The sequence below is a fragment of the Coenobita brevimanus genome, chromosome 28 (assembly GCF_032717465.1).
Source record: "Coenobita brevimanus isolate Jiangsu-jjx chromosome 28, ASM3271746v2, whole genome shotgun sequence".
Classification (NCBI taxonomy): domain Eukaryota; kingdom Metazoa; phylum Arthropoda; class Malacostraca; order Decapoda; family Coenobitidae; genus Coenobita; species Coenobita brevimanus.
In genome coordinates, this window is record NC_136981.1 from 17,291,904 (window position 1) to 17,304,919 (window position 13,016).

The 13,016-nt window shown below is 41.4% G+C and overlaps 1 protein-coding gene across 1 annotated transcript in view; it reads right to left on the reverse strand.

Moving 5' to 3' along the window:
* Positions 1–2,185: 2,185 nt before the first annotated feature.
* The window catches only part of LOC145394749 (cytochrome P450 2L1-like), a 116,166-nt gene continuing 105,335 nt past the window's right edge, over positions 2,186–13,016 (reverse strand). The window contains exon 11 of the mRNA XM_080268530.1: positions 2,186–2,376. Coding sequence (XP_080124656.1) covers positions 2,186–2,376 — 191 coding nt within the window. The remainder of the gene's footprint in view (positions 2,377–13,016) is intronic.

Below are 13,016 nucleotides of genomic sequence, written 5' to 3' on the forward strand. Positions count from 1 at the left end.
TAAATTGCCTTACTGCATTACGTCATCACGAGTGTACAGGAGCAGAGTAGAAAATGATGATGATTAGTATACGTAAATAATACACTCACTACAGTATGCCAGTGTTTACTTCCAATAACTCTACACTTTTGATCATGCTCTAACACGGTGCATGACTCACTAATGTCTCTAGTGACAGCAAAAATTCATAAAACTCAGAGTTTGACTTTCCCCTTTCTCATTGTTGTTCGAATGATTCCCTTTATCATAGTCCTTCCACCTTAACTTGGCCCGAATTTTCGTTCTCTTGCATCTTAATCCTCGTGGGTAAGTGGCAGAAAAGGAAATGCCAAGGCCTCTTCCTAGTCCTTGGTTCGTGACTAGCATCATATTCTAGTCTTAATATATCGTTGCAACTGAGCACTCAAGACGGAGAGATGACCAAGTTAAAGTGAAAAGCGTATATGTAGATTTATTTACATTAGGGTACTTCTATTCCTTTTATTATGATACCCCTGACAGAAGCACCAATATGAGAGAGAGAGAGAGAGAGAGAGAGAGAGAGAGAGAGAGAGAGACAGACAGACAGACAGACAGACAGACAGAGAGACAGAGAGAGACAGACAGACAGACAGATAGACAGAGACAGACAGACAGACAGACAGACAGACAGACAGAGACAGACAGACAGACAGATAGAGATTAAAACTGGACCATATTCTCCTCAATTCAAAAACCTCCCTAACTCCTCTTCCTTAGCGATCTATTTATGGATTTCAGTGGTTAAAATTCTCTCACTCATTTAACATTAAGACCCGTATTATTATCGGTTGAGAAAACTCCCTAACATCTCATCCTTAATGATTTATATATGGATTCGAGTGGTTAATGTCTTTTTGTACGTTATGTATGCAGATTATGGTGATTCCGAGATAATTAAGTAACACAGAGGAGGACGGCAAGGAGTAACAAGCATAATAAATCGCTTAGGAAAGGGTGAGAACGAAGTTGACGTGGAGGGATAGTTTGGAGAGGCACATAAGAAAGATTGTGGGTTGGAGAGAGGACAGCCTCATTGCGGAGGAAAGAATGGCACCATATTGAAGGATATAAATGGTCCGTCATTGTTTAAGATGATGTAAAATGGCAGCATTTAAGCTGAAGAGCAACTCTATGGTGCTCGTTTGTAGCAATATTATACACTAGAATATGATTCTAGTCACAAAGAAGTGATATAAAATGGCTGTAAAGCTGTAGCACTTTTTCTGCCACTGAACTACGAGATGTAAGGGAGAATATCTGGGTTAGTTAACGTAAATGAAGTATAGGCAGAGATTTTCGTCCTTTTGCTGCCTGTATCCCGTTGCCCAGTGCCAGAGTAACACAACACTCAGACCCTGCATCCTTTCCACACACAATCACACACACAAAAATCATAACTAGCAGCATATTCTTGTGTCATGCCATTATTACAACCAAACATTCAAAATTTCCGTAGAAGAGTTGTAGTAGTAGTCGTGTCGTCGTCGTGGTCGTCGTCGTAGTAGTAGTAGTAGTAGTGGTGGTGGTGGTGGTGGAAGTAGTAGTAGTAGTAGTAGTTGTTGTTGTTGTTGTTGTTGTCGTTGTTGTTGTTGTTGTTGTTGTTGTTCTTGGTGATGGTGGTGGTAGTGGTATATTTGAAATGTAAACCCACTGGGCTGAAGGCTTAAGTTGTTCCCATCCTGCGGCCCACTATCGCCTTTTGGGGGGACTGGGTTGGAGTTGAGGGACGTTTACTTAACCAGGCAGCTCCACAGTCCAGTTGTATCAGTGCCACCAAATGAAGGCGTCCCTCTCCAGCAACAGTGTTCAAGATGAAAAGACGAATATGTTACGCCAAGTTAAAGTGAACAGAGTATAGTACTGATGTCACAACTTTCAGTAGATTATATGGTTGAAGGTGACGCAGAATGGCTGAACAGCGGTTTTGTCTGGCCTGTGTCGGTGGTGAAAATTATAGCTGGTGGAGAGTTGATGGCGCTACTGCGACTTGTAAGTGAAGCCAAATTAAAATGCCCATAAAGCTGATGTCATGTTCAAGATGAAGGAGAGTGACAGAGTGAAGCAGATTAGAAGTTTTCTCATGCCTGTTTTTCTAGTGAGGATAATGTTGCGTGGAAGGTTAATGGCGAACCATTGTACCGTAGATGTCACTAGATTCAACAGCTTATGTAGTTGGTCTCTTGGTGAAGATGACGGAGAATGGCAGAGTGAAATTGAAAAGCGCCTTTGTCTTGTCTGTTTCGGTAAAGAGGGTAACGCCTGGTTGAGGGGTGATGGTGAACCTGTGCAGTATTGCAGAAGTGAACAGGTACAATTCCATCTTGGCTAGACTTTCACCCAGACATTGACGCCGGCCTGTAAATATATTAAACGTATGAATATAGTATGTAAATCTATTAAATGGGTGGAAGCATGAATGCAGAATCCAACAGTACATAAATACAACTCGATCTTGGCTAGATCTTCAACCAGATCCTGACGACGACCGGATAAAATAATATAAAAGATATGGATGCATAGATCAATGAACTCGTTGGTGACGCAGACGTTTGGATGATGACGATTACGATATGGTGCCGACTTTTATATTTACCGATCCCACTTAGCCGGTCTAGAGGAGCCAATGTCACTGAGTTATTTATTTACAGCGTTACTGAGGAACTGATCTGTAATAAGCCCTTTGCAGTCCTCCTAGAACCTATGGGATATACATGTGCCTTCCGAAGATCCTCCCTTGATGATCCCCGAGATTCCTTCGTCTAGTTTTCCTTAGGAGATATTTTTAGACCATTTTTTTTTACCTCTTTATGTACCATGCACTTGTAAGCCAGGCTGGATCCAGGCACCGTCATTGCAGCTTTTACTGTAATGAAACTAGATTTGTCATATGAACCTCGTATATAGAGTAACCAAAAATATCAATCATATATTATACACGTCACTATGAAAATACAACTAAAACAGAAAATGCAAATAATTTTTAAGCTTGGAGATCACTGGCAGCGTGGTCTAGCAGGCAGCAGGCTCACTACCCATCCGTGTGCTAATTGGGTACTTTTGTCGCAAGATTTTGAACTTTTCTTGAAAATGTAATGCGAAAAATCTTACATTTTTTCTCTATATAATGCCCGTTTTGAAGTCCAGGTAGTGCAAAAAAAATTAACTGTTCACCTATAGCTTAGCAGGTTTTAAAGTTCAGCCTAGTGCTTTTTAATATTAAATTATCTTTTGGGCAACACAACCAGCGATCTCGGTCTCAACGTGGGTCTGGAACTGTGTGTGTGGGAATTTGTTCTCTGCTCCTCGACGTCCTTCTCTTCCTCCCTTAATCATTCCATTTTAATGATAAGTATGGAATATATATTTTTGGTAACTGTTGTCTCTACTGGTGGGTCAAGGAAGTTACAGGGAAATCTGTTCGTTTTAATTTGGGTCAGTTAGATATAGCCTTCATAAAACCTTTGGCTACTAGACGCCTCCCCTAAGATGATGTCACCGTGGATCTCACTAAAGTACAGTATTAACTCAGTCAGCCCGAGGACGTCATTAAACCCGCACTCGTGAAGCGTGTGTGTGTGTGTGTGTGTGTGTGTGTGTGTGTGTGTGTGTGTGTGTGTGTTTTCATAAAATATATGAAACAGTTTTGATCTTATTTTAACCAAAACTTAGCTGAAGGGTTAAGCATCAGTCTGGAGTAAACATTTTTTTTTTTTTAGAACTATAAGACAAAGGTCAAGGTCACAAGGGAAGGTCAGTAATAGTAGTTTTTATCAGACTTGAGGCAAAATGTGTGGAAGGGTTAATGTAAAGAAAGATATTGGGCATTTGATTTAGAGAACAAAGGTCAAGGTAACAGGGAAAGGTCAAATTTGCAGGTGAGTGGGCAAAGATAACTCAAGCAGTTTTTATCTGATTTGAAGCTGAATAGATGGAAGGGTGAAGGTCAGGTAAAATCAAAGGGATTCGGTTTTGAGGCGGTGGCTCAATCGATAGAAAGGTGGCTTGCAGTCCTACCGGACCCAAGTTCAAATCCCCACTGGTGCAGGGAACAGTTTAAGGATTTGAATTTCATTACGGCAGAGTTTACCAATCTAACAGAAGATCCGCCAACATGTCATAAAAATACCCCCGCTAATACCAATACACCAGTCCTGTATGAGACAGCCCTAGCATGTATTCAATATGGACAATGGGTGTTAGAGCCGAAGTGGTGACATGTAGAAGTGTACGATATGTAGGAGGACTACTGGGCCTTGGTAGCAGGCTGAGAAGCCTATGCCCAGAGTCGAGCACATAAAAAAAAAAAAAGTCAGCTAAAGGTCAAAGTCATGAGGCAAGGGCTAATTCCAAACTGTACATCTGTGTAAGAACAAAATAAATTAGCCAGTTTTGACCTGACTTGAGTTAAACATGGTGGATGAGTTAAGGATCAACCAAGAGCTTGACCTGTTGTTTGTGAGAATGATAGATACGAAGTCAAAGCCATATGGCAAAGTTAACTTTTAAACAGTTTTCGATGTACAAGAAGCTTTGTGGAAGGGTTGAGGTTAAACCGAAGATTAAGAAACTGAAATTTGAGAAAGATTAGTCAAAGATCAAGATCAAAGGGAAAGGTCATAGTTTTAGGTCACTGTAAAGCAAATTCAGTCATTTTTATCTAATTTGTTGGTGGAAGGTTCGAGGGTTAGGTGAGAATGAAGTAACTGGATTTTGAGGGTAATGTGTCAAAGTTCGAAGTCACATGTCATAAGTGAGGTGTTCCGAACGAAGACCAGGTGGAGGGCGGAGGTGTTGCAAGGGAGTGTTTTTTCTTGTTTTCAATTAATTTAGTTCCTGTTACTACCAAAAAATTATGTGCATTTTACAAAGGCCTTAAGTGGCAAAGCGATTAATGGAAGTCTTTTCTAGCCCCTCAAGTTCGAAAAGTCTATTGTAAGAGAGAGAGAGAGAGAGAGAGAGAGAGAGAATGATGCAAAAAATAGAAAAGTTTCTCTTTTGGTTAAAAATCTTAACCCGCGGCGTCCCGTCGATGTACTTCCACGTCCTCACATTTTGTCACTGCCAATCCCGTTGACGTATTTAAACGTCCTGCAATTGCAAGGTTCATAATTTCCACAATTTTCAAAATTCGTGCGAGATTTTCGATTCGCCCACCTACCCAAGCCTCCCTTACCTGCCGCCAGGTGGGCAGAATCGCAGACCCCGCGTGACCCGTGCTCGCCCTTGTCTCAGTCACTCACCTGTTAGCAGTGACCCAGGTCAGACATGGCGCGTAAAGGTCTCTTAGACGACGAAATACAATCCACCCTGGATGCCTTCACTGGAGATAGTGATTCTCCACTTGATGATGATGTGGTGGATCGAGATTATGTGCAGCCTGAGGAGGAAATAACAAGCAGTGATGAGGAGGTCCCTTCACCCCGGAAAAAGTGGTATGTCACGTATCGTAAGGCAAGGGAAGGCCAGCCTGCACCTAAACCACCTGCACGGACCTCTCTCCATCTCCTAGAGAGAGATTCTGATGAGGACGAGGACGAGGACGAGGACGGCGGCTTAGGACGTGATGTTGCCTCGTGGTTGGGGAAGGAAAAAATCTCACCCCGAGGATCAGAAGGTGGGGCGAGAAGGCAAATAAGGTATGGTCCTAGTGTTTTGTCTGGGGAAGGCGAAAGTGGTGTGGTGGGAGTGCGGGGTGAAAGGGAAAGTGGTGTGGCAGGAGCGCGGGGTGAAAGGGAAAGTGGTGTGGCGGGAGTGTGGGGTGAAATGGAAAGTGGTGTGAGGGAGGCAGCATGAGTACGTGGTCCACGTAGGCCTAGGGGAGAGGAGGTGGAGCCACTCCCCAGCACGTCTTTCGCCACACAATATTCCCAGACTTCCTCCCCACAGCCCCAGGATGTGGGGAAAGGAAGGAAAGGGAAGGGAAAGGGTAAAGGAAAAGGGAGAGGGAAGAGAAGTGCGAGTGATGAAAGGAGCCCCTCTCCACCTCCCCAACCTCCCCCACCACCACCAATGTCGCGTTGTGCCTTCAGCCATGTTTCAGAGAGTACCATAACTTCCTACACTACTGAAACTGTGTGGGATGGCGATATGACGCTCAGTATAATGGTAAGGCCAGTCAGTATTTTCTAAGTCTTATATAAAGTTGAAACGGGTGTATTGTTTGCAGGAAAGTAATGTATAAGTTGAGAAATAGTGTAAGTTGAAAGAAGTGATATCAAAACTACACCCACTGTGTAAATCTGCGAAAATATGGCGCTCAGTATGACACTCTGGTCAGTAAATATGTGGTAGCAAGAATATAAAGTGGAAATGGGTGTAATGTTAGCAGGAAAGTAACGTATAAGTTGAAAAATAGTGTAAGTTGTAACAATTGATGTCACGAGTACACCCACTGTGTAAATCTGCGGAAATATTATGCTCAGTAGAACATTCTGGTCTGTAAGTATGTGATAGCAATGATATAAAGTGGAAAAGGGTGTAATGTTAGTAGGAAAGTAATTTATAAGTTGAATACTAGTGTAAGATGAAACAAATGATATCGCGATAACACTCACTGTGTAAATATGCGATAATATGACGCTCAGTAGAATAGTAAAGTCTCCAATTATGTGATAGCAATTATATCAAGTGGAAACATGTGTAATGTTAGTGGAGAAGTATTATATAAATACAAAAATAGGTTGTAAGTTGAAATAATACTCATAGCGACTTCACCCTCTGTGTTATTATGCGCTATTATTACACTAAATATTTACATAAGGCCTGAAACTATCTCAAAACAGTTCTCTAAAGTGGAAAAGTGTGTAATGTTATTAGGAAAGTATTATGTAAGTTGAAAAAACACAATACGAGTTGAAACAACAGTCACAGCGAGTTCACTCACTACGTAAATAAGCGCTAACATTACGCTAAATGTTATTGAAAGGCCTGTGAAAACGTAAAAACAGTTCAATAAAATGTAATATGGTATAATGTTATTGGAGATGTATTATGTAAGTAGAAAAAATGATATGTATCATGATTCAGCAATGTTAGCGATTCATCGTGAACAGTTTGACTGATTTCGCCCGGTTCGCATGATGGTACAATGCTTATTTCACCTCTATTTTTGTATAAAATCCAGTTTACTCTTGTATCACATGTTTTTATGTTTGTAATAAATACATATCTACTTACTTTCATTGGTTTCCCAGACTTATAATACCATAGAAAAAGTGAGAGCCTCAGACCACCTACAGAGAACACAGTACCAGGTGTAACAAAGGTATACCTGTTTAGGCAACTTATGTACCCCGGTGAACATTTTCTTCGTGACTGACCATTGTTTTTGACCAAAAGCGAAAGTTTTAGCAAAAAAAATTTGGGTCCAAAAATGGTCGGGATTGGGGGGTACCAGTGGTGAAAAAGTGGTCGGGACGGGGTGGGTTAAGCAGAATTAACATACTGTAGAAAAGAAAATTTTAGTACAATATGCATAATAAACCAGTAAGGAAGAAGCTGAACCCCTTAACCGCGGGGCGTCACTTTCATGACGCTCGGGCGCAATGGATCATACTGCAAGGCGTCACTTTTGCGATTCTGTGTTATTTTGAATTCTCCCTGGGTTTCAAGTGGTGGCTTGTATCATCTATCAGTACTGCCAGTGTCCAACAATAGTCAGCACTGCTAATGTCATCTGTACTCCCATCCTTTGTTGGCAATTTAGCCATTTATCCCTGTTCTTGACTCCCCTCCCTACCTTTTCTCCATTACCCTCTCCTCTCGCCTTCCCGGCTGTGCTGCGCTAAGCAAATCTTCCCCAGAATTTTCCACTGGTTTCGTCCAATGAAATAAGCCCTATGCCCTGTTCTTATACAAAACAATATATACCAAAATAAAATAAGGTAACTGATAGTGCCATACACCTGGAGTTGGCTTATTATCATCTGACAAGACCCCACGTGCACTTGTTCGCTAATTTTCCCTGATAATTTCCTCTTCAACTATGCCGTATAACCTATTCTTGTAAAAAAAATATATATAAGAAAGGAAGGGAGAAGCCTAAGTGATATTTACATTCACCTGGAACTACCTAATTTCCTGCCAATCATTTCACAGCATATAAATTAGCAGCTGTAATCTCGCTGACCTTGTCAACCCTTGGCGGCCCCATATCCACCTCATCATTTAGTTCAGTGCTGTTTCTTGAGATGAAGGCACGTAGCACTCACGCCTCTCCATTTCTGCCTCTTCTAGAGGGCCCTGTGACCTCTACCCCTACTAAACCTCGTGTGGGAAGGGTTAAAGGACTAAATGACTCTGCTGTGGAGCGTGAACTGACTAATTTATCCATGATAATAATGAACAGTGACTACAATCTTTCTGGTGAATCGTGTGATGAGCCATTGGAGGAAATGATGATAACCTACGAGTGCTTCAGTGTCCCAAGTTCATCCTGGCTCCAAGGGAAAGGAGCCCTTATTTACTGGAAGTGACAGTGTATAAGTCAAGAGTGAGAGCAGTGGAAATGAGTTATTTAAGGGGAGCCTGTGGAGTCACGTGGAGAGACAGGCTGACGAATGAGGATATAAAGGAGCGTTGTGGTGTGGATGTGGATGTGATAGGAAGCGTTGTGAGGAACACACTGAGGTGGTTTGGCCATGTGGAGAGGATGGAGGGTGAAACTCTGACGAAGAGAGTGTATGTGAGTGAGGTGGAGGGGGGAAGAGGGAGGGGGAGGCCGAGGATGAGATGGAGGGATGGGGTGGAGAGGTATATGAGAGAGGGGGGTGTGAGTTGGGAGGAGGGCAGTGAAATGGCGGGGGACAGGGCGACTTGGAGGCGATTTGTTTGTGACCACCCCAAACGGGATTGAGGCGTCTGGCAATAGATAGATAGATAGACAGTGTATAACATAGTGTAAATAAAATCGAAATGTAAATAGTTAATAATATAAGAATATGAGTATAAATACTTGGAGTAATGACAGTCAAAGCTTTGCTCTCTAAGCTAGTTTACTGAATGAGATAGTTAATGCCTGGAGTGAAAATAAACTACTATTACTGGATAAATACTGTATTTATATATATATATATATATATATATATATATATATATATATATATATATATATATATATATATATATATATATATATATATATATATATATATATATATATATATATATATATATATATATATATATATATATATATATATATATATATATATATATATATATATATATATATATATATATATATATATATATATATATACAGAAGTGTAATAAAGTAATAGCATATAAAGTGTGAGTGTGTTTATGAATAATAAATGACAGAATACCAGCGGGGAACGAGCACAAGTGGGAAGCTCGTATGTGCTCGTAATTTTCATTGCTTTCACAGTTTTTTTTTTTTTTGGTAAATGGATTCCAAACTACTTGAATATCATAGAATAGTGTTTCTAGTGATAATATCAGGCTGTGGTAATCATATTACGAGTTGTTGGGAAGTGTAAAGTGTAGAATTCGTTACCCAATTTCAGAAGTGTCCACAAGTCCTACAGTATTCGACAAAGATCCCAGGAGAAAGCAGAAGGTATGTGCCATATCTACATGTAATTATAATATTCTAGGACTGATAAATGATTTTTGGCAAATATTTTTAAAAAGTTAGTCGGAGCACGAATATCCTTGCGGGACGCGCAAGGAGCGCAGAAACATCACCGCGGTGTAAAGGTTAACAACTCTTTGTAGACAGTATGCTTCTTATGTGTTGATTATGTATACTGTGTCCATACTAGAAGAAATAAATAAATATGAGGTAATATTTTAGGTATTACATGCAATACATGGTGGATAATGTGATTCTTAAATAAAGCACTAGTAGAACTTCACATAATCTTGTGGGGATGGCTCAGTCTCCAGGTCTGGCCGTGGGTGTGACAGTGAGAGAAGAAAATTATTACATGGAGCAGGATAGATCATTGATAACACTAAGTTGGCTCCGCAACACATGATAAATTATCCACTGTAGCAGATTATAAGTGTAAGATATGGACCACCATGTATAATTACTATATTCCTTTTTCTCTAACATGGCATAAAACTGTCATGATTCAGTCCTGAATATTGAGTTATTGCAACAGATTAACCCTCTCAGCATCATTCACGTGATTTGCGTTTCATGTGGATTGTTCTAAAGATGTTCAGTCACTCGAATCGCGTTTCTAAGCACCAAAAAATTTGCCAAAAATAAAGTTTCTGGTGGATTCGCATCAAATTTTGAAGCATCGTAGCGAGTGCAGGACTTTCCAATGCTAAGGCATTTGCAACATTGAGCTGCCTCACGAGGCCCAGCACATACCAATAAACCTCAGTCTCTTCCAAGCAGCCAGGTGGTGAGGTTGCATTGCGTGTACTGTCCCTTTAAACTCGTACTAATTCTCCCCCTCCTACCCGAGCGAAAACCCCTATAGACTCAGTGTGATAATCCAATTTTTGTGAGCATATATGTATGTGACATTGTCGATGGAACATAGATATATGTCATGAAAAGGAATTGTGTCCATTATCCATCGTTAGGCTTAGAGGCAATATGCGTGTTCACTGATGCGGGGTTTCACCTCTCGCCCTCCTCAAGGCCCTATGGCGTGAGTACAGATACTTATAAAATGAAGCCAATGCCTAAACTGTTTTTTGTGTCAAAGATATTGTGGCCGGCTTGGTGAAATTATGGAACTAGTTAGCATTATGGATGCCATGAACCATAGTGTGGAATGGGGCAGGCATCACGTACAGTTTTTATAGTCGGGAAGGGATACTTAGAGGTGTTTAGGGATGGAATTATTGTGATTCTGATAGTGAAAATGCATATGGAATTGTGTGAAATATACATCAAACATACTGCAGGTGTTTGTGAAGGAGTGTGGTGTGTGCCAATACAATAGAGTTGCATCGTACTCTCCCGGCGAAGGATGCTGCATCACAGTCATGTTGAACCGTGGTAAGGAAGGGAATAATTGCGGAGGTTAGGGTGGAATCATTGTGGTAGTCATGTACTTGTGTATGATATTGTGTCAAGTGTAAGTGAAATGTGCCACGTATCCTAATGAAGGCATAAATTATGGTGCGTAGCGTATGTGAGAGATACTTTAGCAGGAGGTGTGCTGTGAAAGGTAACGATACCAAGGAATGAGGGACGTCATTGAACAGGTACTGTTCCTTGGTCTGACATTTAGTGACAAATTATAATTGATGTAAAATATACGTGAACTGTGCAGTGAGTGTTCGTTTAGATGCGTGGCGTAGGTGAGCGATACTTTAGCGGCAGGTGTGCTGTGAAAGGTAACGATGGCAAGGAATGAGGGACGTCACTGAACAGGCACTGTACCTTGGTCTGACATTTAGTGATAATTTATATTTTATGTAAAATATACGTGAACTGTGCCACGAGTGTTCGTTTAGGTGCATGGCGTAGGTGAGCGATACTTTAGTGGCAGATGTGCTGTGAAAGGTAACGATGGCAAGGAACGAGGGACGTCATTGAACAGGTACTGTACCTTGGTCTGACATTTAGTGATAAATTATACTTTATGTAAAATATACGTGAACTGTGCTGCGAGTGTTAGTTTAGGTGCATGGCGTAGGTGAGCAGTACTTTAGCGGCAGGTGTGCTGTGAAAGGTAATGATGCCAAGGAACGAGGGACGTCATTGAACAGGTACTGAACCTTGGTCTGACATTTAGTGATAAATTATACTTTATGTAAAATATATACGTGAACTGTGCCGTGAGTGTTAGTTTAGGTGCGAAGCATAGGTGAGCGGTACCTTAGCACCAGGTGTGTTCGATGGCAAGGAACGAGGGACGTCACTGAACAGGTACTGTACCTTGGTCTGACATTTAGTGATAAATTATACTTTATGTAAAATATATGTGAACTGTGCCACGAGTGTTCGTTTAGGTGCGTGGTCTAGTTGAGCGATACTTTAGCGGCAGGTGTGCTGTGAAAGGTAACGATGCCAAGGAACGAGGGACGTCATTGAACAGGTACTGTACCTTGGTTGGATATTAAGTGATAAATTATACTTTATGTAAAATATATGTGAACTGTGCAGCGAGTGTTAGTTTAGGTGCATACCGTAGGTGAGCGGTACTTTAGTGGCAGGTGTTCTGTGAAAGGTAATTATGCCAAGGAACAAGGGACGTCATTGAACAGGTACAGTACCTTGGTCTGACATTTAGTGATAAATTATACTTTATGTAAAATATATGTGAACTGTGCCACGAGTGTTCGTTTAGGTGCGTCGTGTAGGTGAGTGATACTTTAGCGGCAGGTGTGCTGTGAAAGGTAACGACGCCACGGAACGAGGGACGTCACTGAACAGGTACTGTACCTTGCAACGCCGGGCAACCTCGGACGTCAGTGGACAGGTAGTGTACCTTTCAAAAACAATTGTTGAAATTTATGATTCTTATCTAAAATGTTTGTGATATATGCCAAGAGTGTTCGAGGAAAATATTTTATCTTGTGTTGGGGGAACGTTTGGGGAAGGAGGGAAAAATATGTCTGTGTGTGTGTGTTCGTTTTCGTTTTTAAAGGCTCCAACATGCTTGCATGTGTCGGCCTTGGTCACCTAATGGCGGCTCTCCACACTGCACGATCCATTGCAGCCTCCCTGTTCAGTCCCTTAACCATAAGGTCACACTTAATGACCTCGTCCCATGTCTTTCTCGGTCTACCCCTCATAACCCCACCCCCAATATTAACACTTCTCACCTTCTTCACCCAATTATCATCCCCCATCCTCTCCACATGTCCAAACCACCTCAATCTACCTCTCCTCATCACAACACCAATACACTCCAGTCCCATCCTACCTCTCAACTCTTCCATTGTAAACCCAGCCCCTCCAGGCCTTGGACGCAAGGATGCACTGCACATCCACCTAATCATTGTCATTTCTGTACGTCTGAGCCGGCGAATATCTTCCTCCTTCACTGCCCAGGTCT